This window comes from Dasypus novemcinctus, chromosome 26, assembly GCF_030445035.2.
Source record: "Dasypus novemcinctus isolate mDasNov1 chromosome 26, mDasNov1.1.hap2, whole genome shotgun sequence".
Taxonomy (NCBI): domain Eukaryota; kingdom Metazoa; phylum Chordata; class Mammalia; order Cingulata; family Dasypodidae; genus Dasypus; species Dasypus novemcinctus.
The window spans coordinates 53,882,740-53,907,388 of record NC_080698.1 but is presented as its reverse complement, the minus strand read 5'-3'; the positions used below and the strand labels follow the sequence as shown (position 1 = coordinate 53,907,388).

At 56.3% G+C, this 24,649-nt stretch overlaps 1 protein-coding gene across 1 annotated transcript in view; it reads right to left on the bottom strand.

The window, feature by feature from the left end:
* Positions 1 to 17,325: 17,325 nt before the first annotated feature.
* NUP210 (nucleoporin 210) overlaps positions 17,326 to 24,649 on the bottom strand; it is a 122,741-nt gene continuing 115,417 nt past the window's right edge. Inside the window, exons 37-40 of the mRNA XM_058288876.2 lie at positions 23,605 to 23,821; positions 21,173 to 21,268; positions 21,015 to 21,095; positions 17,326 to 18,804 (exon numbers count right to left, since the gene is read on the bottom strand). Coding sequence (XP_058144859.1) covers positions 18,704 to 18,804; positions 21,015 to 21,095; positions 21,173 to 21,268; positions 23,605 to 23,821 — 495 coding nt within the window. The 3' untranslated portion in view covers positions 17,326 to 18,703. The remainder of the gene's footprint in view (positions 18,805 to 21,014; positions 21,096 to 21,172; positions 21,269 to 23,604; positions 23,822 to 24,649) is intronic.

Genomic DNA, 24,649 nt, shown 5'->3' with positions numbered 1-24,649 from the left:
TCTTTGTCTGAATTTCCTTCTCTGATGAAGGGCTCCAGGAAGAGGATTAGGACCCACCCTGAATGAGATGGGTCCCCTCCCGACCGAAGTTTCGAGCCCATTCATAACAAGACCCTGCTCACTGCAGGGCCACACCCACGGGAACGGAATAACCGTCAGAACTTACTTTTCTGGGGTAGATACAGCTTCCCACCACCACAGACACACATCCTTCCTCTCTCGGGTCCCCAGGTCCTACCCTCTTCCTCGCCAGGGTGCCTGCTTTATCCATGGCAGCCTCCCCAACAGCCCCCCCAAGCCCTAGCAGGAGCCCACTCCCAGGAGCAGGCGCAGCAGGTGCTGCTTACAAAGTCACGACGGCAAGAGCCTGAAGGGGCATTTCACCCCAAATTCCCCTGTCACAGATCGGAAGCCTGAGGGCCCCGGCCCAGGCCTTCTCCAAGGAGACCCCTGGGAGCCGTGTGTCTGCAGCCAGGAGCCGGCTGGGGGGGGTCAATGAATATGCGTGAGATGGACGGGGTTAGCCGGGAGGGAGGGAGAAAAGACGAACCAGGGCCACGTCAAAATGAAGAAACGTTTAATTAAATGGCCGCAGAATGTAACATTAGTCAATGAGTCGATTGCCTCTCTGATACAGTTAAATATAAATTCTCTTTAATGAGGCACGTGGGTGCCTTTAAATATATTTGATGTGACGCGGTGTGGAAAAGCCGAAATAGGGCCCAGGAAAGGTCTTAAAATAGCCCTGCCCACACAAAAGGAAGGGGTTTGCCAAAGGGCCCTCATTCATTCATTCGACAAACACTGAGCGGGTGCAGCCAGCAGAGCCTAGAGGAGGGACCCTTGTTCTGCCGACTTGGGGGCCTGACCTAGACTTGACTCCTCCGTTCTTCTCCCCCTCGAGCAGGGAACCTCTTAGCACACTGGGGAAACTGAGGCCCTGACAGGGCGAAGCCACAGTTTCACCCTGCGGCAGAGCGGGGATTCGCACCCAGACCTCCGCAGCCCCCGCCGGGTAGCAGGCAGGCTGGCATCCCCCAGGGGCCCTCTGCTCAGACTCATGCATATTCACATGGCTGACCCCAGCCTGCCCCCTTCCAGAAGGCTCCAAGGAGGCCCGTTGCAGATTCCTGGGGCACCCACTGCATCTCTAACGAAGAGAACACGGTGATTCTAATTTTAGCTCGGCTCGGGTAGGACCTCGGCCCCTCCCCTCTCCCTTCCTTTACACGAGGGATGTTTTCGCCTCCAAAGAGAAGGATGCAGCCCCAGCGCTCTTGCCTGTTGCTCAGGATGACTCACATTTTGGAGGGTTCTCTGGAACGTGGGTGACTCAAACCGCTTGATCTGGGGTCCCTGACAAACGCTTCCCCCGTTCAGCGCAGAACGCCCACCCAGGGAGCATCTGGGCCAGGACCCTTAGAGAAAACCCAGCCAACTCCCAGGCCGGCCTTCCCCCGCCCGCCCCCCACTCTCACCCTCCCTCTCTGCTGGCCAGCCTAGGGTGGCCAGATAAAACACAGCACACCCAGTTACTTGGAATTTCAGATAAACAAGGAGTGATTTCTTCGTCTAAGTATGTGCCAAATATTGCGTGGGACGTAAGTCTACTGAAAAAAAATCATTCCCTGTTTTTCTGAAATGCCAGTGTAGCTGGGCGCCCTGTATTTTTACGTGCTGAGTCTGGCAACCCTATTCCAGCCATGCTACCCCCTTGCTGTTTCATAGTGACACCAATAGCATTGCCACCACAGGGCCTTTGCACGCGCCTGGACCGTTCTCCATCACCACCACCGCCATCCTCGCTACCTCTTTGACACTGAGCTCTCAAACGCAAATGTCACTGTGCAGAAAGGCTCCCCCTGACCCCCAAAAGAGTGCATCATTTTTTTTCAAAGATTTATTTTTTCTTTATTTCTCTCCCTCCCCACCCCCCAGTTGTCTGCTCTCTCTGTCCATTTGCTGTGTGTGCTTCTGTGGCTGCTTCTATCCTTATCAGCGGCACCGGGAATCTGTGTTTCTTTTTGTTGCGTCATCTTGTTGTGTCAGCTCTCCGTGTGTGCAGCGCCATTCCTGGGCAGGCTGCACTTTCTTTCGCGCTGGGCGGCTCTCCTTACGGGGCGCACTCCTTGCACGTGGGGCTCCCCTATGCAGGGCACTCCTTGTGTGCATCAGCACTGCGCATGGGCCAGCTGCACACGGGTCAAGGAGGCCCGGGGTTTGAACCGCAGACCTCCCATGTGGTAGGCGGACGCCCTAACCACTGGGCCAAGTCCACTTCCCAAGTCCCTCATTCTTTCTCTGATTCTCTTGTTTTCTTTTTCTCAGGGCATAATCACCATCTTAAAAAAACAATCTTATCTCTTTATTTCTGTTTTTGGCCACCTCTCTCCCTAAGATGTCAGCTTGGTGAGGGTTTCCCATGGATGGTGCCTGTACCACTGTGTGGTTATGATATCACTGCTGGGCCCATGGGCACAAATTTTGTCATTTTGATGGTTGTAGGTATTTTTAATGTGCGTTAGAAAAAAAATACATAGCAGGCCAGAAAACTTGTGATATCGTGGATGTTGCTGGGGACAAGCCCACCCTCAAAGCAAGCCAGTTTAAAGGAAAACATTAAGTAAAGAAACACGCAGGCAGTCCATGAATGTAAGACACTACAGAGTCAATAAAACTCATAGTAAGACTGTCAGTAGTAGTAGCAGTAATAATAATACCTATTCTTTATCACTTACTCGCCTCATGCCAGGCACTCTTGCAAGCATTTTCTAGGAATTAACTCCTTTAATCTTCAACTCAAATGATGGAGAGTATTATAGCCTCCATTTCCCAGATGAGGAAACAAAGGCACAGAGAGGGCAGGCAACTTGCCCACTCTCACACAGCTCATGAGAAGAGGTGCCAGAATTTGATCTCAGGCCTTCTGGCTCCAAAGCCAAATAGAGGTTGGCTCCTCTGGTGTGGCCTGAAGCATCTAGAAAACAACGGTCTGCTCTAGCCCCCATTTTACTCACTTTAATGCTTACAACAGACCCAGAGCAGCCTTGCCCAAGCCACACAGCCCCAACGCTCTCCTGGCCCCCAGCTGCGTGCTTCGCTGCCACGGCCATACCCAGCCCAACACGCCTGCAGCTTCTTGCCCTGTCCCTGGCCGTCGTGGCACACGTTGCTCCAGCTCGGGGAACTCTCCTCTCTTGGCATTATCCACCAGATGCACTTCTCCCTCTTCCTTCAGGAAGCCTGAACAAGCGTCTCCTCTTCCAGAGAGCCCTCCGAGCCTGCCCCCTTCCACGGGGCGTCCTCTGAACTTCCCCACGGCTGCCCCCCCTCTGGCCCTGGTCTGACACTGGGGTGTCTCCTGAGTGGGCCATGCACTGCGGGTGGGCAGGGATGGGTAAGAGACCCAGCACTGAGGCGGGCCAGAAAGAGAAGGTGGGAAAAGTATGGGACTGCAGGACCATCCTTCCCAGCAGCAGGGAGTCCCAGGGGCTTTTGTCTTTTCTGTCCTCAGGGGGACTCTGGCCCTGTCCCAGACTGGCCCTGGCCAAACAGAGGTTGGCTCCCCTGGTGTGGACCGAGGCAGGGACAGCCACAGAGCAGGGGCAGCCAGTGGAGGGAGGCGGTCCCTGGAACCAAATCCGGGCTAGGATTTTGGGTCAACTGCTCTCAAGACCCACCTGGAAGAAAACGCATGGCCACATGTAGGAAGTCACCTGGGGAAATAACCAGACAAAGGCACAGAGCTGCAGGCACGAGCAGTTCCTTTCAGTGTTGTTTATAACACTGACACAAGCTAAGTGCCCAGTAGCTAGGGACTGGCTAATAATTTATGCTACATCGCTGCCACACAGCTGGCTTCCACCTACCGCTGCTGCTTCACGTGGCACCGTTTCCCCCTTGTTCTGTCCATCAGCACCAGTAGCCACACCCTCTCCAGCTGAGAGCCTCTGCTCACTCCGTTCCCACTGCCCAGATGCTTTTCCCTCCCCTCCTTCCTTGGTTAACTCTCCCTCCCTCCGCGAATCCCAGCCCAGGCGTCACTTCCCTGACAGATCAAAACCATTCTTGGGGAAACGGACTTTGGCCCAGTGGTTAGGGCGTCCGTCTACCACATGGGAGATCCCCGGTTCAAACCCCGGGCCTCCTTGACCCGTGTGGAGCTGGCCCATGCACAGTGCTGATGCGCGCAAGGAGTGCCGTGCCACGCAGGGGTGTCCCCCGCGTAGGGGAGCCCCACACGCAAGGAGTGCACCCATAAGGAGAGCCGCCCAGGGCAAAAGAGGGAGCAGCCTGCCGAGGAATGGCGCCGCCCACACTTCCCATGCCGCTGATGACAACAGAAGCGGACAAAGAAACGACGCAGCAAAAAGACACAGAAAACAGACAACCGGGGGAGGGGCGGGGAATTAAATAAATAAAAATAAATCTTAAAAAAAAAAAAAAAAACATTCTTGGTTTACCTTTCTCCTCAACTGGACTGTGAGCTCCCCGAGGGTAAGACATGGTCAGTTTTGTTCCCCAGTATAAACCCAGAGCTGAGCACAGCTCATGACACACAGTAGAAGCTCCGTATTTGTTAAGTGAATGAACAAATTAAGGAATGACTGATGGATTCAATCCGCACTTACTGACATGATGAACCTCAGGATGTATCCCATGCAAGGGGAATGTAGGTTACAAAATCACTACAACCCACTGATGTTTCTGTAAGAAAAAATATTTACATGTGTGAACACACAGACACCAGAAAAACTCCTGGGAGAAGGCACAGTAAACTGAAAGCCGGGCTAGCGAGCAGCAGAACGTCTCCAAGCGAGGGGTTTGCAGGTGAGGTTTCTGTCCTTCCTGATTATCTCTATTTTCTGCTCCAATGAACTCAGATTACTCTTTCATTTGGAAAGTGCACACAAGTCACCTGGGGGTCTCCTTGAAATGCAGATTCTGCTCTGGCAGGTTGGGGTGGGGTCGGGGACTGTGCATTTCTCCCAAGCACCCCTTGGGGAGGGCAGCTCAAGCCTCCAGGCCGCGGTGTGTTGGGTTTAGAGGAAGGAGAGGAGAGGGAGGGGAAGGGAGGAGCGAAGAAGGAAGTTCAAAAAAATCAGTCAATCGAAGGAAGAAGAAGGCAGGAAATTTCAAAAGAAGACAGGCCCCTGCCCAGCTCGTGCAGCCCTGGGGTGGAGCAGCCAGGCCCGCGAGGAGGAAGCGCCACGCGGAATCACAGACTTGGCTCAGGGGCTGACCGCGAAGCAGCCCCGGGCGGGGGGAGGAGGCAGGGAGGCGTGGGCAGGTTGCCATGGAGATGGCGGGCCGGCTGCGGCACGGCCCCCGCTGCGGGAGGGGAGGGGTCCGGGGTGCCGAGGCGCCCCTCGGCGTGAGCACGCGCTCCGGACTGAGTCCAGAGGCCTGACGCCCCCTCTGTCTCGCAGGCGGTCCCCAGGAGGCTGGGGCGGGGGTCCGCAGGAGGCTGGGGCGGGGGTCCCCAGGAGGCTGGGGCGGGGGAGAGGCGAGCGGCTCCCGTGCCCTGCGGCAGGGGCGCTGTCGGTTAACTCCGCCCGGGACGTGGAGAAGGGACGCCCGGCCCCCCTCCCCCCCACCTCCCCCGGGCTGACCCTCTTTCCAGCCAAGGGCAGAGGCTCCGGGCAGCAGGCGGGGGCCCTGGCTGTTGGGTCTGGCTCCTTCCCTGGACCCTCGGTGCCCACGAGATGGGAGCACCTGGTCGGAACCGAGGGGAAACCGAGGCCCAGGAGGGGCAGGGACTTGTGTGGCAGCCAGCGCTAGCAGAGCCTCGGTCTGTTCCCACCGCCCCGTGGGGCTGCGGTGCAAACCCGGTGAAAGGAAAGGGGTCGAGGCACGCACAGAGAAGCCCGTCCACCGCCAGGCATCCGGGCAGCTACCGCTGAGGAGGCCTCACAACTCACTAGCACATTTGCCTCCGGAATGACCTCTCTGCTCCATGGCTGAACACGTCACATTCCTGCTCACACACCATCTGTGGCTCCCTACGGCCCATAGGAGAGGAAAGAGAGCTTCTTGTTTGCTCCCTCAAAGAATTTTGACAAAACTATGTCCCCACACGCAACCTTTCTAAGCTGACATCTATAACATTTCATCCTATGTTTACAATACTTTTATTAATCAGAAAAATTAAACGTTGCATGATATGAAATACAGTGAGGATCAACTGTAATCGAAGTAAATATTTTATGACATGATTTGATAAAACAGGTCTTCATTATCAAATTAAATAACCCACTCAGACTCTGCAATGATGTGAAATTTTATTGAGTGGGTTTTTTTCCTTCCCATTTTGTATTTCAAAATGTGAGCAGCCTGAAAAATAAGTCAGGCAAGTTACATTTAGAAGACTCGATTGTGCTGACCTTTGAGTTCAGAACGTATCTACCCAGCTGAGTGTCCCCCACAGGGAATGTGACAAGACGGGGAAAGGACAGCAAGTCTGTGGCTTCAGTGCAGTGAGTAGTCATCTGGGGTAGCCCCAAACCACTCCAGACTTCCCCTAGTTTGGGGGCCCAGGAAAATTTTATACCCAGCACAATAGGTCATGCACTGATTCCAAACAGGTGAGGATTTGAACCCAGGCCACCATCCCGTCTTGCCTACTGCTCAACACTGGCCCTGACCTTGTGGTCACGTTGGCACCTTGGTTTGGGATGTCCATTGCACAAGAGCCAGTTCTGACCACCCAATCCTGGAGCCTCCTGGCAGGCTCCCTTCTCCGAGGGCCCAGCACCTTTCACCTCTGGAAGGTGCTTGGAGCCTTGTCTGACCTCCTCCCCGCCTCTCCATAGGGAAATCCCATCTGATTCACTGATTTGCTCCCCCCAGCCAGCCCCTTGGGAAGCTGCCGGCAAATGACTTGAGCTAGTAAAAATGTTCGTGGATCACTACATGGGCAAGTAGAGCATCCATAAGGGGTGCCAACATCCCTGGGCAGTGATAACAGCGACTCACTGCTCCTGGCTGGGGCACAAAACTGGCAACTTGGCAGCAGATGGGAATCTCATCCTCCAGCTCAGGGTGGGTGAGAACTAGCCCTTGAAACTTTCCCTTTAATGTGGACCATGAGCTTCCTCTCCCCACGCTGATAAGGAAATTTCATTCCAGGAGTTCCTGAAAGCTTAACAAGATGATTCTGTTTACATGTCGCCCCCACACTGCCATTCAGTTGCCCTTTGGTTCTGGGAACCTGCAGGGGTGGGGGTGGGTGAGGGCAGAGCAGTTAGCTTAGGCTGCACCCATCACCTGCTCCTTCTCCATTTGAAGATGCTCAGGCCCAAACCTCTCATTTAAAAAAAAGAAAAATTATTGTCTTTTTTTAAAAAAGATAAATAGATCACACGAAACATTACATAAAAAAACATAAGAGGTTCCCATATAACCCACTCCCTACCCCACCCCTGCTCCTCCCACATCAACATCCCCTTTGATCACTAAGGCACGTTCATTGCATTTGGTGAATAGACCCTGGAGCACTGCCACTCTGCATGGGCCATAGTTTACATTGTAGTTCACACTCTTTCCCAGTCCATCCAGTGGGTTATAGCAGGATATACGACATCCTGCATCAGTCCCTGAAATATCATTCAGGACAACTCCAAGTCCTGAAAATGCCCCATATCACACCTCTTCCTCCCTCTCTCTGCCCTCAGCAACTCCCATGGCCACCATCTCCACATCAATGACACAATTTCTTCCATTGCTAGAGTCTGGATAGTTCTATAGTACAATACCAGCAAGTCCTCTCCAATCCATATTATATTCCTCCATCCTGAGGACCCTAGGATGGCGATGTCCACTCCACCTCTAAATCAAAAGGGAGTTTAGATCCCACATGACTGATGCATGCAATTCTCCTCCTTGCAGTTGTAGACAGTCTCGGTTCCCTGGTGTGGTAGTTGACCATTCTCACCTCCCCGTCAGCTGATCTTGGTAAGTCCGATGGGCTGGAAGGTAAGTATTGAAACTCTGCTGAGGCTCAGGGCCCAGCTGACACATGGACAGTCCAGAGATTCACGACTCCTGAGCATACAAAAACACCAGTGCCAATCACAGGTTCAGTAAAAGTGACAGAAGAGGTATGTGTAGAGAGATCACATCGGAGTCCAACTCCATCACACTCAGGAGCACAAAGTCCCAAATAGGGCCCGCTGGCAAGGCAATGAACTCCAGAGTCATCTGTCATGATCATAGAACTCGTGTGTCTCCATGGCCCTCAGGAGCACCAGTACCTAGTGCTGTATCTACTTTGGCTGTCTTTGAGATCCTGCTAAGACATGAGTAAGCATGACCCCTCTGATGAGCTTCCAACTCATTTTGAAGTCTCTTAGCCATATAAGCTCACTTATCTTTACCATTTCCCCCTTTTATTCAAGGTCTTTTTCTAGTTGCATCACCAGCTGGTGAGGGTAGTAATTCCTTGGCACCAGGGAGGCTCATCCCCGGGAGTCATGTCCCATGCTGGGGGGAATGTAATGCATTTACATGCTGAATTTGGCTTTAAGAGTGGACACATTTGAGCAACATGAAGGCTCTCAGGAGGTAACTCTTAGGCACCCTGCAGCTCTAAGCATAGTTGAAATTTCAAGCACACAGGCTCATAAGCATAGTTATCAGTATCAGGGCCCATCATTGAACCATCCTTCTTCACTGGTCTTTGCCCTTACACTTGGGGGATTGTTTCTGTTCCATTGGGGAATGTGACAGAGCTCCCCAGGATGGGAACTGAGCACTCACTCAGTTGTCATGTGTAACTCTATCCACTATGACAATACCTAATGAACATCCAAACATATCTATATACCTATATGCATGCCCTGGAGAACTCCCTCCCACTCGTACATCCCCCATCAATGACACCTCACATCAGTGCTCCTCCCCTGCCATAGTTGAACCCCTTTGTGATCCAAAACTTCTTCAAAAATGAAGCCTAGTGTATTGCCAAATTCAATTAGTAGTGAAATGAAATAGTATTGACAGGCCCAAACCTATCATTTTAAAGGGAGAAGGGAATTTCTAATATGCTCAGTATTTTTTTAACCCCTCCCTCGTCTCTTCCATCATCTGTATCCAAACTGGGCACATGCCAGAGAAAAGCTGATCCCTGCCCATCTTTGTGATTATGGATGAGCTGATGGTAGTCTGTAAGATGTCAGGGTCCCCATCTCTAAAATGAGGGGCTTCAAATGGATGAGGGATGACAGTAGCCTCCTCTCCTCTGCCGAGACTAGCAGAGTCATGCTTGGGAGGGATAGAGCACTGGGAGCGATTAGCAATGTCTGCCCAGGTCAAGGGAGGGGGTGTGGAGATAAGCACACTAGACTTTTATCGTCCATGAAGAAATTCAGAGATTGAAAACATGTGGCCTAAGGACAGGTTTCTTTGGACCACACAGGTTGTTTTCTTTTATTTTAAACTTGAACTCTTTTTGCCATTGTTTATAAGGTAGAAAGTTTTACCAAATAAGCTGGAATTTTGGAGTCTCTTAAAAACAAGAATTGGCCCCTCCAGGCATGGGCAGCTGGAGCTGAGTGGGGTCCCCAGCCTGCACCCCCAGTCCCCCTCACCTGTGCATGTCATCTACCTGGCTCCACCTATATTTGTGTTTATGACTACTAGACCAGAGCCTTGATTTGCTTCAATGATTCTGGTAAGCAGTAAAGGGTACTGCTACAAAACCACTGCCACAGAGCATGTGTCGTGGCACCAAAAGGACTGGGAACAACTGCCCTGGACGACTGAGGGTGAGGGGAAGAGAAGTTCACATTTACTGAGCACTGAATGTTTTGCTTATCACCTTGCTAGAGGGCGGGAGCTTGTATACTCTCGGCTGCAAACCTATGAAGGAAGACGAATTATAATTACCATTCAGCAGATGGGGAAACTGAGGCTCGGAGAGATGAAATGCCCAAGGCCACCCCACTGATAGGTGACGAGGTGCCTGGGCCTGTCCTGGGGCTACTACTGGTTGTCTCCTGGCTCACTCCACAGGAAGGAAGCCACCAAGGCCCAGGGCCACTTCGAGTTAAAGCAGGGACGCAATCGGTTTTTCAGATTCCATTTTCCGGGGACTTATACCCTCTTTATTTGTTTTCCGTAAATATTCCCCAAATGAAGGCAGTCACCTGATGAGGCTGCTAATGAAACCCTCCACAGCATTTTATCTGCTAATTGCACACAACATGAAATTTAACAAAGTAATAGACGATCGCGGAGCCTGGAGTCTCAGGTTTTGTCTTTTGTCTTTTTTCTCATTCTTTAACTGAGATCACTTGCTTTATTTGATGTTGAAACTGCAGAGCTAAACGAGAATTAACCACAGGGTAAACACTTGCGGCAGTTTGTTGATACCTCCACACCATCTTAAATACATATGCAGAACTTGCATGCCTGGAGAAGGAGTTAGGAGGTGGCATGTCACCCAGTGCTTCTCTGGGTCAACACTTCTCATCCCTGGACAATGAGAGAGTTGAATTGGATCAGCAGACTCCAAAGGTTTATTTTGGGAAAAAAAATCTCATGCAGAATATCAACATATAAAATATCAGAGAGCATTTTGAATAAAGATCTGCCACAAATCAGTAAGAAAAAAGACAACCCATGAGAGATAATGGCCTTAATTTCTTCACCCCTCCTTCCACACCATTTGTTTTGAGATTTTGCAGCTCCTCTCGTCAAAAGGTGGATTCTATGTCCCCGTCCCTTGATTCTACATTCAGACACATGACTTGCTGTGGCCAACAGAATGAAGTTCTCAGCCTGGCCCTCAAGAGGCCATGTGTCCCCACGTGCTCTCTAGTACCTAGCTTATCCATGAGGACATGCCCCAGCCGGCCTTCTGGTCTTAAGAGGAGGATGAGAGACACATGGAACAGAGCCATCCCGAGCTGAGCCCAGCCTAGATCAGTCACAACCAGACTCATGAGAAATCATAAATGGTAGCTGATTGATGCTACTGAACTTTGGGATACTTTGTTACACAGCAGTAGCTAACTGACACATCTAATACAAAACTAAGTAAATGAGTAGGTATTTTATAGTATTTCTTTTTGGGAGTGACAAAGGAATAACTAAAAAAGAATAAAATGGGGTGGAGGTCCGACAACTCACAGAGGGAAATATGAACAGCCAATGAACAAAGAAGAAAGCGCCTCCTCACTAGTAATGGGGAAGTTCGAATTAAACCCATAAAATGTCATTTCTCATCTACCAGACTAGCAAAAATATACACATATGATACTATGATGTGCTGGCAAGCACTGGGGAAACAGAAGCTCTCATGTCCACCTGTTGGGTGCATAAATTGGTGCAATGTTTTGGAAACCAATTTAGCAGCATGTAGAAAAATAGAAAATGGGCACAGACTTTGATCCAGCAGTCCCACTTCTTGATATCCACCGTTGAGAAACTCTGGACCCTGTGCACGTGGAGTCTTGTACAGGGATGTTCACTGTGTTGTTCATTATGGCAAAAATCTGCAACGGCCTTTCTGTCCAACCAGAGGGGAAGGAAGAATTAAATCGAAGCAGAGGGATTTAATGGAATATACAAGAGAACAAAGCAAAATGCAGATTACAAGGAATGACCACAATTACATAAATTTTTTAAAAATTATTTTTAATTGTGGTAAATTACATACAACATCAAAATCATTTTAACCCTTTTAAGCTGACAATTCTTTGTCATTAAGCACATCGATAATACTGTGTACCTTTCACCACTGTCTATTTCCAGACTATTTTCATCATCCCAAACCCAAACTCAAGACTCTTGAAGCAATCACTCTCCAAGCCCCACTCCTGCCACCCCGGGTAACTGCTGTTCTGCTTTCTGTCGCTCAGTATTTCATGTCAGTGAGATCATGGGATCTTTGTCCTTTCGTGTCTGGTTTATGTCACGCAACATGACGTCTTCAGGGCCCATCCCTGTCGCAGCATGTGCAGGCACTTCACATTTTTTGCAGCTGAATAATATTCCATCGTGGGCACTGACCCCTTCTAGTCGCTCCATTCATCTGTGAAGGCCACTTGGTGGCTTCTGCCTTTCCGTTCTTGCGAATAACACCATGATGAACACTGGTGTATGAAACAATTTTGCAAATTTTAAAGGACACGCAAAGCAATATTTTGTTACTGATGCTCATATATTAAGAGTAAAAATTGCTTTGGAAGGGCATGCTCCCCACTTTTAGGAGCAGCTGCCCCTGAGAGGGAAGAGAAGGCAGAGGCGAAACAAGATTGAGGTCCCATATGGAATTGTTTTTTACTGAACCACCCCCACCTCGGAAAACAAGCTGGAAGCCGTAGGTCCCTGCCAAGCCCGGTCCACACCGAGGGGCAGGCACAGGGGGTCATAGCACTCTTCGCACTTTCCCGTGGTAATTTTTCTTCCGTGAAAAGTAAAAGAATCCATGGCACAGGCTGAAGCCGGGCTGCCCTCAGGGACTTGGAGCCAGGGCCTGGGCCCTCCCCGCCGGCCTCCACTCTCCTGCCGGGGGGCTCCCTCAGCCGCCCCTCCCAGCGGGGCAGAGCAGCAGTGTGACAGCAGAACCGGAGGCCTGCCTGCCCGGATTCACATCCTGGTTCTGCCGCTTGCCAGCCGCGTGACTTCAGGCGAGGGGTTGCACCTGGCGGTGCCTCGGTTTCCCCAGCTACGCAGCGTACCTTCCTCATCGGAGGGTTGTGGTGAGTAGTGAAAAAGTGATGGTACCGTGCTTAGCCTTGTGCCTGGTAGGTGAGGACATAGGGGTCAGCTGCCCGTCCCATTCACCCCACCCCCCAGGCCTCTTCCACGGGTCCACACGGGCAAGCGGGAGCCATGGCCATCTGCAGTACTGCCTTGGCATGGCTCTGGGGACGTGGCTTGGAGGCTGCTGGGAGGAGTGGCTGGGGGAGCCTGAGACAGCCTTCCCTGCTTGGCGGGCCTGGGGTGGACACGGACTTCCATCTCCAGCCTCCGCCAGGCTCCCTTGCCCTGGGCTTCTCTCCACCAGCCCAAGGCTCAGGGCGTCCCCACATCACTTGTTCCTTCATAGGGACTCATTCCTTTATTCACTCAACAAGTGAATATCCTTCCCGCGCCCCAAAGAGCCTGCCCTTTGCCCTTGGAGGATCCTTCCTGAGTGCCCAGCCAGGGCTCCGAACACTGTCCACCCTTCTAGACTCTGCCAGCTTGGAGGCCAGGGACACCCACGGGGGCAGCAACAGAAGGGCTCAGGAAAACATAGGCTTCAGCCCTGTGTCCTGGGATAGGAAAGACAGGAGGACAGTCCCCCAACGCTTTGGACCTAGCCATGTCAATTCAGACTGCATGACAAGGGATAGAAAACCTGCCTTGAATGTATCAGTCAGCAATTGCTGCAGTAACCTTGCCTAACAAACAGTCCCAAAAGTCAGTGGCTTTAAACCATCATCAGTTCCTATCAGGCTCAGGCGTCTGCAGGCCAGGCGATCTGAGATGGGCAGCAGATTTGTTTCTGGTCCCTTTCAGGTGTCTTTCCTCTTCCTGGGACCAGCAGCTACCTGGGCTTCCTCATGATCGTGTCAGTGGTAGAAGCACAACAAGAGTGAGGCTCCTAAGCCTAGGCTCAGAACTGAGAGACTGCCGCGTCCACCCACGTCCTATTGGCCTCAGCAGCCCAACTTGGACTGAGCAGAGAAATACACTTTGCCTCTAGTGGGAGGAAATGAAGAGTCCCATGGAAGAGATGGGAATGAAAATGCATTATGTGCTTCCGCTGGGAACTGCGCTGGGTGGGGCGGAGGGCCGGAGCGCCCTTTTGCAGAGAGGCAGGTTAATTTCTCTCCAGCCCCAGGACAAAGTGCGCCTAGACTCCTGGTCACCTGATCGCTAACCTCTATGTATGTCCCACCAGACGCGACCCTCGCTACCCACCCCACATGCCTTACATTCTGGGCTCTCTCCTAGACTGGAGTATCAGACTTGGAGATGCAGCATTTCCAGAATGCCTGAAGCCGTGCCAGAGAGAGAGAGAGAGAGACTCGTTCGTAGTGAATATTTGACCAAACTTGGGGATTCTGGAGGGGAAAAAAAAGCTATCTGCAATATATTTTTAGTGCTAAATGGTGCTAAGAGCATTTTTTAGCACCCTTTAGAAAGTGAAAGTCACTTGGTTCATTTCGGAACAGAAAGCGGAACAGGGCTGCGCGTCTCCGGGTTTGGAAATGCATCACATTGGATGCAGGTGGCAGGCTGGCAAGGGCTGGCCGCTGCTGGCAGCGCGTGCATTTGCTTTAAAGCAACGGCCAGCCCTGGGGAGAATAAAGCTGGGTACCTGCAGATCTCTTCAGCCCTGGGAAGCCCTGGAGTCTCCAAGACGGGTGAAGGGAAAAACATCATCACCTTCAGAGAGAAAACCGGTCAGACCCACGCGGAGTCCTTGCTATTTCCATCGGAAAGAAGCTGAGAAGGTTGACTCCTGACAGCCGGTTGACTTTAAAGGGTTACTGCACACGGACGTGACGCCCCGTTGCCCTCGCCAATTGTGGGCCAGCAATGGCCCCGAGAGCCAGTGCCAGCCACGGACGTGGTGACTTGTCTGCTGAGGAGCCTTCTGGGAAAGACGTCTGTGGTCCTTAGGAGCCAGGGGCACCCGTCTCTCCACTCCTCTTCTTCTGGACCCTGCCATGTCCGGACGTGATGTGATGGCAAGGTCCTGGCAGCCGTCTTGTGTGGCTGAGGGGGCCTGCCTGAGCCGTGCCGATGCTCACTGAGTTCCCGCTGACTGTGTGTAGGGAAGCTCCGGGAGGAGCACGCGACGTCAGCTGGAGATTGTCTAGGTCTTCCTGCGTACCAGGTCCTGGAGAACCAGGGGAATCTAGCGCGGTCCCGTTCCCCGGGAGGCCCCCGCCTGGGAGGGGTGACGGGCTTCAGATGACGGCAGCACAGCACGGGGGATGCCGTGACGACGGGAGGCCTGTGGGTGAGGGAGCAGCTCCCTCCACTCGCCCCTGCCCGCCCCCTTGCCCTTCTGCCGGGATTCCTCCACCAGCCACGGCAGCTCCATGGGCACGTGGGACCCAGCATTTCACATCGAGTAGCTCACTTGTGAGCGAAGTGTCCTCCCGCTTCCTGGCCAGGGGAGCCATGGTGCCTTCTGCACCCAGCCTCTCAAACTGGGCAGGTCACCACAAAAAGGGGTGACAACTGCTAAAATGGACACTGTTGCCTCAAGCCATGGGTGCCCACGGTCCCCTCCCCCCATTTCCAGGTCCTCGGGGTTTGCTCGCGCTAGCCTCCTTTCTGTCCACGTGGAGCCTCTCCTCCTTGCTTCCCTGTGTGAGCTCAGCCCCTTCCCCTGGGAGAGGACCCCCACTCACCAGTGTCCAGCCAGCAGCCTCACAGGACCGAATGTGTTTACCATAACTCTGCAGGTGCGGCTGTGCCCATGTCAGAGAAAACCCAACGGCTAGGCCAAGAACAGCAGGTGGGGGCGTGCAGGGAGGCCTGGGCCCCAACTCTGATCTCAAAGAAAGCGGGGTGCAGGGGGCGAATGGGCAACTCCACCTTCCTTCTGGGAGCCCCTGGAGACAGAGGCTCCAGGGGACAAGGAGCAGAAGGGAAGGGAATGTCAGGAAGACAGAGCCTGTTTGGGAAACTGCCGTTTACTGGGTGTGTATGAGGGGTTTAAAGAGGGAAATGGAAGAGGGTGAGGGCAGTTGGGGGGCAGGAGGGGCTGTGGAGGTGCTGGGAGCAGGGCGTGCTGTGGTCAGATCTGGGAGCAGGACAGGAATGGCCGTGAAACGGAGGGGCTGAGGCAGGGAGGCAGGGCTGTGGGGGGAGAGGGCAGGGCGGGGCCAGCCCCTGGGGCCCTGCCTTCTGGCCCGGTCACCAAATCCGTTGGGATTAGATGTGGCTGTGACAGAAGCCCCTGAAATAGCAGTGGCTCGTGAGAAGCTGGCTCCTTCTCTGCGGTCGGTGCACGCTGCCCTGGCCTGGTGGGAAGGCTCTGTGGCCATCAGGAAGCGGGATCCCCTCCGTGGCCAAGTTCCCCAGGCAGAGCCCCCCCCCAGAAGGTGCAGAGAAAGAAGGCGGGCCGGGAGTTGGGGGACCACGGGGTCTCCGCCAGCCGGCTGGCCTCAGGCAGTCGTCGGGTTGCTCGAGGCATCTGCTTCCAGCCCGTGTGTAGCTCCCTTAGCTCGGCCTGCACCGGCCGGCGAGCCAGGCACAGAGAGCGGCGGGCTGGGAGCCGGGCCCGAGGCCGAGGGCTGGGGACGGGCCCTGGCAGGCAGGGCGTCCAGGACTGCAGGAAGCAGCGAGAAGGAACCAGCTTCAGGAGAGGGTGGGAGGTGAGGCCAGGGCAAGCCGGCAGGCTGCGTGGGGCAGAGCGGGGCAGGGGCATTTTCTTCCTTGGGAGGAAGAGTCAGGCACATTTAAATGGTGCTGGGACAGGGGGAGCTGGCAGAGGGTAGCGCTGCCCCAGCGAGGGGGGCTTGCCGTGGGCAGGCTGCCTTGTCCTCTGCTCGGCATAGAGGGTTAGCCTCGGCCCGGGCTCCTGGGGCAACCTCCACCTCCCTGGAATTTCCCGAGGATAGGCGTGTTGTCCCTGGTGGACCACACCTGCTGGTCTCTGCTGAGGGCAGGGTGGGCTGAAGACCAACATGTGGCTAGAACTCTGGAGCGGACAGAACCCTGGGCGCAGATCCCCCTCCTGCCAGCTGACGTAGGGGAGGGGAAGGGGCTGGGTGTGGAATTCAACCAGGCGGCGCTTTCTCAGCAGGACGCGCCTGCAGAACAAGGCCCCAGGACAAACTCCCAACCCTGGAGCTCAAAGCTGGGGCGAGCTCCCCTGCTTGGCAGGAGGCGTGGACTGCAGGAGGGCACCGCGTCCCAACCCTACGGGGGCGGTTCCCATCCGGGGACCCTCCCGGGCCTCGCCCAGCAGGTTGCCTCTTCAGGCGCTTTCTATCCAGAACTTGTGTTATGATAAAAAGTAAGCAGAGTGGTCTCCTGAGTTCTTGAACCCAAGGGGGTGCTGGGAACCCTGGAACACGTGGCCGGTGGGCCAGCGGCTGGCATCCGGGGAGTCTTCCGGGCCCGTGACCTTGACCTGGGCACTGCAGCCAAAGCCTCCTCCAACAGGGAAGGCACTGCCTGTGCCCGGAGGCCGCCCTGGGAGGACATCGAGGCCGGCTGCCCCGGGCACCCCTGGGTGGCCAGGGAGAGGACAGAGGGGCATGCCGAGGCCCGAGGGGCAGATGTCTCCCCAAAGCCGTGGAGCAGCAGGCAGGGTGCCGGGGGCTGGGTGACACCAGGCGGGAGGCATTAAGGGTCCCATCACACTCGTTCTAAGAAACTCCACAGCGCTTTATTCAACACACCCAGTAGAAACGCTCACATTTACATCCAAGTGGTCAGTTTGAGCTCAAGTAACAGGCAAGGCACAATTCTTCCTTTCTCCAGCTTTAGTAAATCAGTACTTAGCCCAGTCCCCCGGGGGACTCGAGTGGATGCTCACTTTGTCTTCAGAGTCAAAGTGGGGAGCGACTCCCCAGCTCTTCCTGAGAGCAGAAGGGCTCCTCGGCCAAGAGCAGAGGTGGGCCGCGTGCTCGAGACTCTTCCCCGGGGGCCGGCCCCGAAGGGCCCCAGGCTCGGGCCCCCTCCTCGAGGGTCCCGGGCCGGGGCCGGGGCCTGCTGGGAAGCTGCCTGGGGCGCCCTGGGGCCCGGCGGGCTGACCGCTGGCGAGGCCGCCGCCCACGCGGGGCAGGGCAGGGGCTCAGGGCTGCAGGGGTTCTTGCGCGTGCGCCGCGGGACGGAGGGACGGTAACACTGGCTCTTGGTGCGGAGACGGGACGTAATGGCTTCTTAAACGGACGGGATGGTGCCCATCTCCAGCTCGAGGACGTGCCCCGACGGCAACTCTGGACGTCCCTGTGCCGATGAGAAGGCGGGAGAGGGTCCACCGCCGCCCAGGGCTGGACCGATGGGGCTGAAGCCAAGTCCACGAGGTGATGTAACAAGTGATAAATCACAGAGACCGAGGGCGGTCGGTCCATTCACAAAGGCCCGAAAGACGGGGGAAAAGGCCCGGCTTCTTAACTCTTACATGGATTTTCGGCATCTCACTGTAAGGCTAAGTTACTGAGGCAGTTGCCTGGGTGATGCATTCCAGAGGTTTCGTGTGCAGGGGCTGGCTGGGGAGGGACAGGCATCCGCCAGGACACCCACCTGTCCACTCCCAAATTCCTAGCAGCAGCCGGACTGGGAGAAAGGTAAGTTTTTACAGAGAAAAAAATGTCCCTCCCTCCCCCCAAAATAGCAATTAAGAAACCCTTTCCCTGAGTCAATGCTGTAACATCAGCTATAGAGAACCTCTACACAGAGCTTGTAACTGCTCAAAGCTCTGAGAAGGGGGCGATTTCACTTGATGAAAATAAAAGTACAATGTAGCTGGTCCAGAAACCCGAGACAATCATGCAGAAAGGCATGAGCCAGAAAGTCTTAGCTTTGCAAGAGTCCAAAGCAAAACCAAAACAAAACAAAAACCAGCAACAAAACTCAGAGCCTTAGGTTTAAGAAAAAGCTAACCAGCACAATCTAAACTGCAGCACATCAAACCGGGAGGCAGCCCGGCCGGCCGCGTGAGCAGGGCAGGCGTCGCAGTGTCCTCGAGGGGCGCAGGTCTCCGCGGCGTCCCCGCGGCGCCAGCCTCGGGCCAGGCCGGCTAGTGGGAGGCGTAGGCGGGGCTCCACAGCCCCGAGGCGGGGCTGGCTCTGCGGCCAGGGGGCAGCGCACTGAAGGATGCCGGCGAGGAGGCGGCCAGATCTAGAGCGGAAAGAGAGGCAGGTGACCGAGAGAGAGCAGCGGGAGCGCTCCTCCTTCCCCCACAGTCGTCAGGGTCTGCAAGTGTCTAGGACGCTGATGCCCCACGCACCGCTGGGCCAGCAGCGGGGAAGTCACGGGGGGGGGTCATTTACTGTGGGGCGCCCAGGGAGGGCTGGCGGGACCCCTGACCTCACAGAGCACGTAGCTGGACTGGGGAGACCAAGTCCCGGGTCTCAGGTTTTGTGGCCATGTCTGTCTATGGGACATGCAAGGAAGAAGCCTCTCTGTTCTCAGGAGGCCGGCCCAGCTGAAGAGGCAGGGAACAGCGTCGGGGAGGGAACAGCATCTCTTTTTAAAATTTTCATTCATTCATTCATTCATTCATTCATTCCCTTCCCTTCTCCCTCCATTGCCCTGCTGTTTCTTTCTGTCTGTGTCCATTCCCTATGTGCTCTTGTGTATCTATTTCTCTTTTTGTCTTCTCTTCTCGTCTTTTTCCTCTAGGATTCACCAGGATTCAGTCCTGGGGACCTCTGAAGTGGAGAGAGGTTCCCAGTCAATTGTGCCACCACCTCAGTTCCTGGTCTCTGCTGCGCTTCACCTTGTGTCTCCCCTTTGTCTCTCTTCTGTTGCATCATCATCGTGCTGCGTGACTCACTTACACAGGCACTGGCTCTCTGCCCTGGCACTCAGCTCACCGTGCAGGCGCTCACCTGGGCACCTGGCTCGCTGTGCGGGCACTCAGCTCACCGCACGGGCACTGGCTCACCGTGCAGGTGCTCACCTGGGCACCTGGCTCGCTGTGCGGGCACTCAGCTCACCATGTGGGCACTGGCTCCCCACGTGGGCACTCACGTGGGCACCTGGCTCACTGTGCGGGCACTCAGCTCACTGCACGGGCACTGGCTCCCCACGTGGGCACTCACATGGGCGCCTAGCTCGCTGTGCGGGCACTCAGCTCACCACACGGGTACTTGCTCACCACGTGGGCACTCACCTGGGCACCTGGCTCGCTGTGCGGGCACTCAGCTCACCGCACAGGCACTGGCTCACCGTGCAGGTGCTCACCTGGGCACCTGGCTTGCTGTGCGGGCACTCAGCTCACCACGTGGGCACTGGCTCCCCACGTGGGCACTCATGTGGGCACTGGCTCGCTGTGCGGGCACTCAGCTCACCACACGGGCACTGGCTCCCCACGTGGGCACTCATGTGGGCACTGGCTCGCCACACGGGCACACTTTCGCTTCTTCTTTTTCACCTGGAGGCCCCAAGGATCAAACCTCCCAAATGGTGGGCACAGGCCTTACTGCTTGAGCCACCCCCGCTTCCATAGGGAACAGCATCTTGGGCTCCCCCAAAGACCCCAGGGCGTGTGGCAGTACATGGAGTGTTTGGGAGACAAGGCAGGGGCTCTGGTGTGGGCCCAACAATCAAAGGTAGGAGAGTGACTAGAGGTGCAGTTAGAAAGGGTGAGAAACCACTGCAAGAACAGCCGGGGACGACACCGCAGTGGTAAGGAAACGAGCTGTTGCGCATTCTGCGGCTTTTCCTAGGTGTGGCTGTGGGCGTGAGAGGCAGCCTGCAGGGGGGCTGGGATTCCGCTGGAGGAACCTGTCACCCCGGACAACGCATCTACACGCAGAACCGCAGCCTCCTTCCAAGAGCCCTCTGAAGGCTGCCCATGGAGAACCCTGGCCAGGGATTTGGGAGATACAAAGGGCTGCCAAGTACAGTTTCTCAGGTGGGGCACTGCACAGTTCCGCGGGACACCACTCATAGAGCTGTGCAGGGTCCCCAGGCCTCTGAGGCCACCAGAGAGACAACCAGGCTGTTGAAAGAACCGAGCTTTGTCCTTCTCCGAATCCCTTGTCCTGACCGCCCAGAATAGCCCCGAGGTAGCCCCAGGGTGCCGAGATCCCTCCTGCTGCGGCCCCGGCAAGTGGGAGCCTGGACACAGCTTGCACACCTGCGGAGATGGAGCTCGCTGCCAGCCCCCACCCCGCATGGCTCTGCTTGGCGGTGAAGCCCTGCCTGGGACCTGGGGCCCTCCTGCCCCCCCGACCCCGACTGGTTCCTCTGGGCCTCAGGGCCAGTTACTCTTTATGCCCAGAGACAGTCCTGCCAAACTGTGGGGTACAGAGCCAGGAACCCCAAGTCTTGTCTTCTCTCGCCCCAGCTCTGCCCGGGTGTGCCCGCAGGGGGCTACTCACAGTTGGGGCTGTGCCGGGTGCTGGCGATGGGGGAGAAGGCCGGGTGGGCGAGCTCTCGGGGCGTGCAGACCGTATGGTAGGCTGCAAGGAAGCGTGGCGGTTAGGGCGGCCGGGCCCGGGGCGGCACGCGGCCGGGGCGCACGGTGCGGCCTCCTCACCTATGACCATGACGGCGGTCCCGGCCAGCAGGGCGAAGAACGTGAAGAACATGAGCTGGTAGGAGTCCAGGAAGTGCTGGAAGAGGCTGGCGCCGTCTGCGATTCAACGGAGGCGTCACCGAAACCCGCGCGGCCCCGTGGATCTGCCGGGGCCCTCCCCTGCCCTCCTGCCCTGGCGCAGCGGCGCTCGGGGGACGGCGGGTCTCGGGACAGAGGGGCACCCTGCCGGAGGTCGGGCCAGCATCCGGCAGACCCATAGGGCCGTCACCCTTGCGCTCGGTCCCCGTCCACCTGGGGCCACCCGAGCTAGAGCCTGCTCTGCCCGAGGCCAGGCTTCCTTCCAGGGCACTGTCTCTGGCACGCTCCACCTTCAGCGGTGGGTTAGAGCTCAGCACTGCAGGGGGCGTGCCTGGAGAAGTGAGGCAGCTCAGAACCGGCCGCAAGAACGGGGGGCCGGAGCGCGACGGCGCGGATCCACGGCTCCCCGAATCTAGGCCCTGTGGATGGGTGCGGACTCAGCAGCTTCTGCTCCGGGGCCCCCAGCGCGGGGATGGCTCTGACCCCGGCTTCATCTGGTATTTCCCCCCAACCCTCACGCCCCCTCATCCAGGTCCTGCCCGTGGCCTCCTCATGCCTCCTGAACCTGTCCCCTCCCTCCAAGAAGGTGGTGGCTTCCAGGAGCGCCTCTACCAGCAGCCCACCCCCTTCAGCCCACCCCTTACCGGGCAGCTGGACCTGACCAGGGCACTTCCCTGCTCGCAGGAAGCAGGCTCCGCCCTCTGCAGCTGCGCTGTCTGCTCCAGCCCCCCACCCCTGCCCGTCAGCCGCAGGCTCTCTCGCTCATCGCCTCTCCCCCTTCCCCTCTGCACAGCCCCACTCATCCCACCCCCAGTTCATCCCACCCTGCCCCCCACATCCCACTCCCACTCATCCACCCTGCCCCCATCCTCTCTCTCCATTCATCCCACACCCCCCACATCCCCCTCTTCCCCCTTCCTTCCCCCCACCCCCTTGAAGTCTCCTCATCCTTCAAGACTCGGCTAAAGCGGTCCCTTCGACCTGTGCTCCCACCCGCCAGACTAAGATCAACGCCTGCCTCCGTGCCTCCCTCGAGCCTCGGTATTTGTAATTCTGTGTCCTCCCAATAGGAGGGGGCTTTGTATTCACCTGCCCGGCACGGGGCCAGGCAGACAACAGGCACTAATAAATGACCACTGAATAAACGGCCTGCTCGTGCAACACTTTCCAGGCGTGTGCTGGGCGCCTGCCGCCTCTCCGGTCAGCCCTGAGCTAAGTGCAGGGCGTGTGGCTTCCGGCTGGGAAGGAGCAGCGAAAACACGAGGAGTAAGATGACCGGGCTGGAGGCTGGCCCTCGAGCCGCGATCAGAAGGGGAGGGCGAAGCGGCTGCCAGGGAGGCTAGCGTCCAGGGGGGCTGGCTATGCAGGCCTCGCTGGGACGGTCACGGCCGAGGGGAGTGGAGGGAGCTGGCTGGGGGGCTGGAGTCTCCCCGGGGGAGGACAGCATCCCAGGCCAAGGGCAGGCGGGCGCCCGGGGCCCCTGACGCAGGAAGGTGGCCAGCGTGGCCACAGCAGAGCATGTGCTGGGCTCTGGGGCCACTGTCAGGACACAGGCTGTGGTGGCTGTTCCCCTGGGCAGTGGGAGCCCCTGGCAGGGAGGCCATCTGGTCACTTTTGAAAATTTGGGATAACTATCTTTTTCCCTCTCCCTGGTTTACATTTTCACTGTGCTTGCATGTATACATGTACCGTAAAATCTGCTTTTTAACCATTTTTAGGCGTACGATTCAATGGTGTTAACTGCATTTACGTGGACTTGCTGCCATCACATCATCCTTTACCCTAACTCTGTCATCGCCCCTAGCAAACTCTGCTTTCCCCAGTCCCCTCCCCTCCCCCCTGGCAGCTGCAGTCCGCTTCCCATCTCTAGGAATCTGCTTATTCTGGATATTTCCCTCAACGGGGTCAGACGCCTGTCCTTTCAGGTCTGGCTTCTCTCACTGAGTATAACGCCTTTGGGGTCTTCCACATTGTCACCACCCCAGGGCTTCACCCTGTGTCACGGCTGAAGGCTGTTCCAGTGCACCGACAGGCACATTTTGTTTCTCCCGTCTCCCGTCATGGGCGTTGGGTGGCTCCCCCCGCCCGGGGCACTGTGCCTAGTGCCGCCAGGAACAAAGGGTCCCTGTGTCAGGTCTTGGGGCACGTATCTAGGGGGCTGCAGGGTCATACGGCGATTCTATGACCTTCCGCCACACCTGTCACTCTCCACGGGTCCCTCCAGCCACCGCGTTGAGACTAGATGGCGGGAGGGAGGGGGCGCAAAGGAGCGCGCCTGGCCGCACGGATGGCCCCTGCTTCCAGGGACGCCCTGCCCTTCTGCCCCCACCCCGGTGCCCCGGCCCCCGACTCACACGGCCCAGGCCCACGGCGGTCCATCACGAAGGCCACCGTGACCGGGACGGAGACGGCTTGGTTGGTGGCAGGGCTGGAGAAGGTCAGCGTGGTGGACAGAGGCCCCCGGCTGCCGGCGGCGGGGTCTGAGACGCTGACCGTGTACGTGACGGAGCTGGGCAGCCCGGAAGAGCGCTCCTTCACGAAGGCCCACACGGCAGGGGAGCCTGACCGCACCTAGGAGAAGCACGGGCACTGCGGCGGCGGAATCTGCGGGGAGGGCTGACCACCCTGAGGGGGGGCGTCTCCGTACAGCCCAGCTCTGGAAGCACCCCCATGTCGGCCTGATGCTGGGCTTCCCGCCAGGGCCCGCAGTGGGTGGGCGGGGACCCCTGCCCGGGTCTCAGTTCCTACGAGGGTGACGGCAGTGCAGTATCTCTAAAGAGCACGCAGTTCCCGGAGACAGGAAATGCGCTCTCCACTGCCACGGTGTCTTTGAGGGAAAGAACAAATCTATATCATCGACTTCTCATAAAACACTGTTTAAAAAAACGCTAAGCCAACGTGAGCTATTGGCAAACACCAGATATCCAAGCGAGCACTGGAGCTTGGAGCCCTGGGCAGGGCCTATGACGTTTACTCTGCTCCTGGCCTCTCTCAGGGAGGACTTAGCCCCGCTTGTGTCAACAGGACAAGGTAGGGGAGGGAAGCAGACTTGGCCCAGTGGTTGGTTCAAACCCCGGGCCTCCTTGACCCGCGTGGAGCTGGCCCACGCACAGTGCTGATGCGCGCAAGGCGTGCCGTGCCATGCAGGGGTGTCGCCCGCGTAGGGGAGCCCCACGTGCAAGGAGTGTGCCCCGTAAGGAGAGCCGCCCAGCATGAAAGAAAGTGCAGCCTGCCCAGGAATGGCGCCGCACACACGGAGAGCTGACACAGCAAGAAGACGCAATGAAAAGCAACACAGATTCCCGTGCCGCTGACAACAACAGAAGTGGACAAAGGAGAAGATGCAGCAAATAGACACAGAGAACAGACTACTGGGGTGGGGAGGAAGGGGAGAGAAAT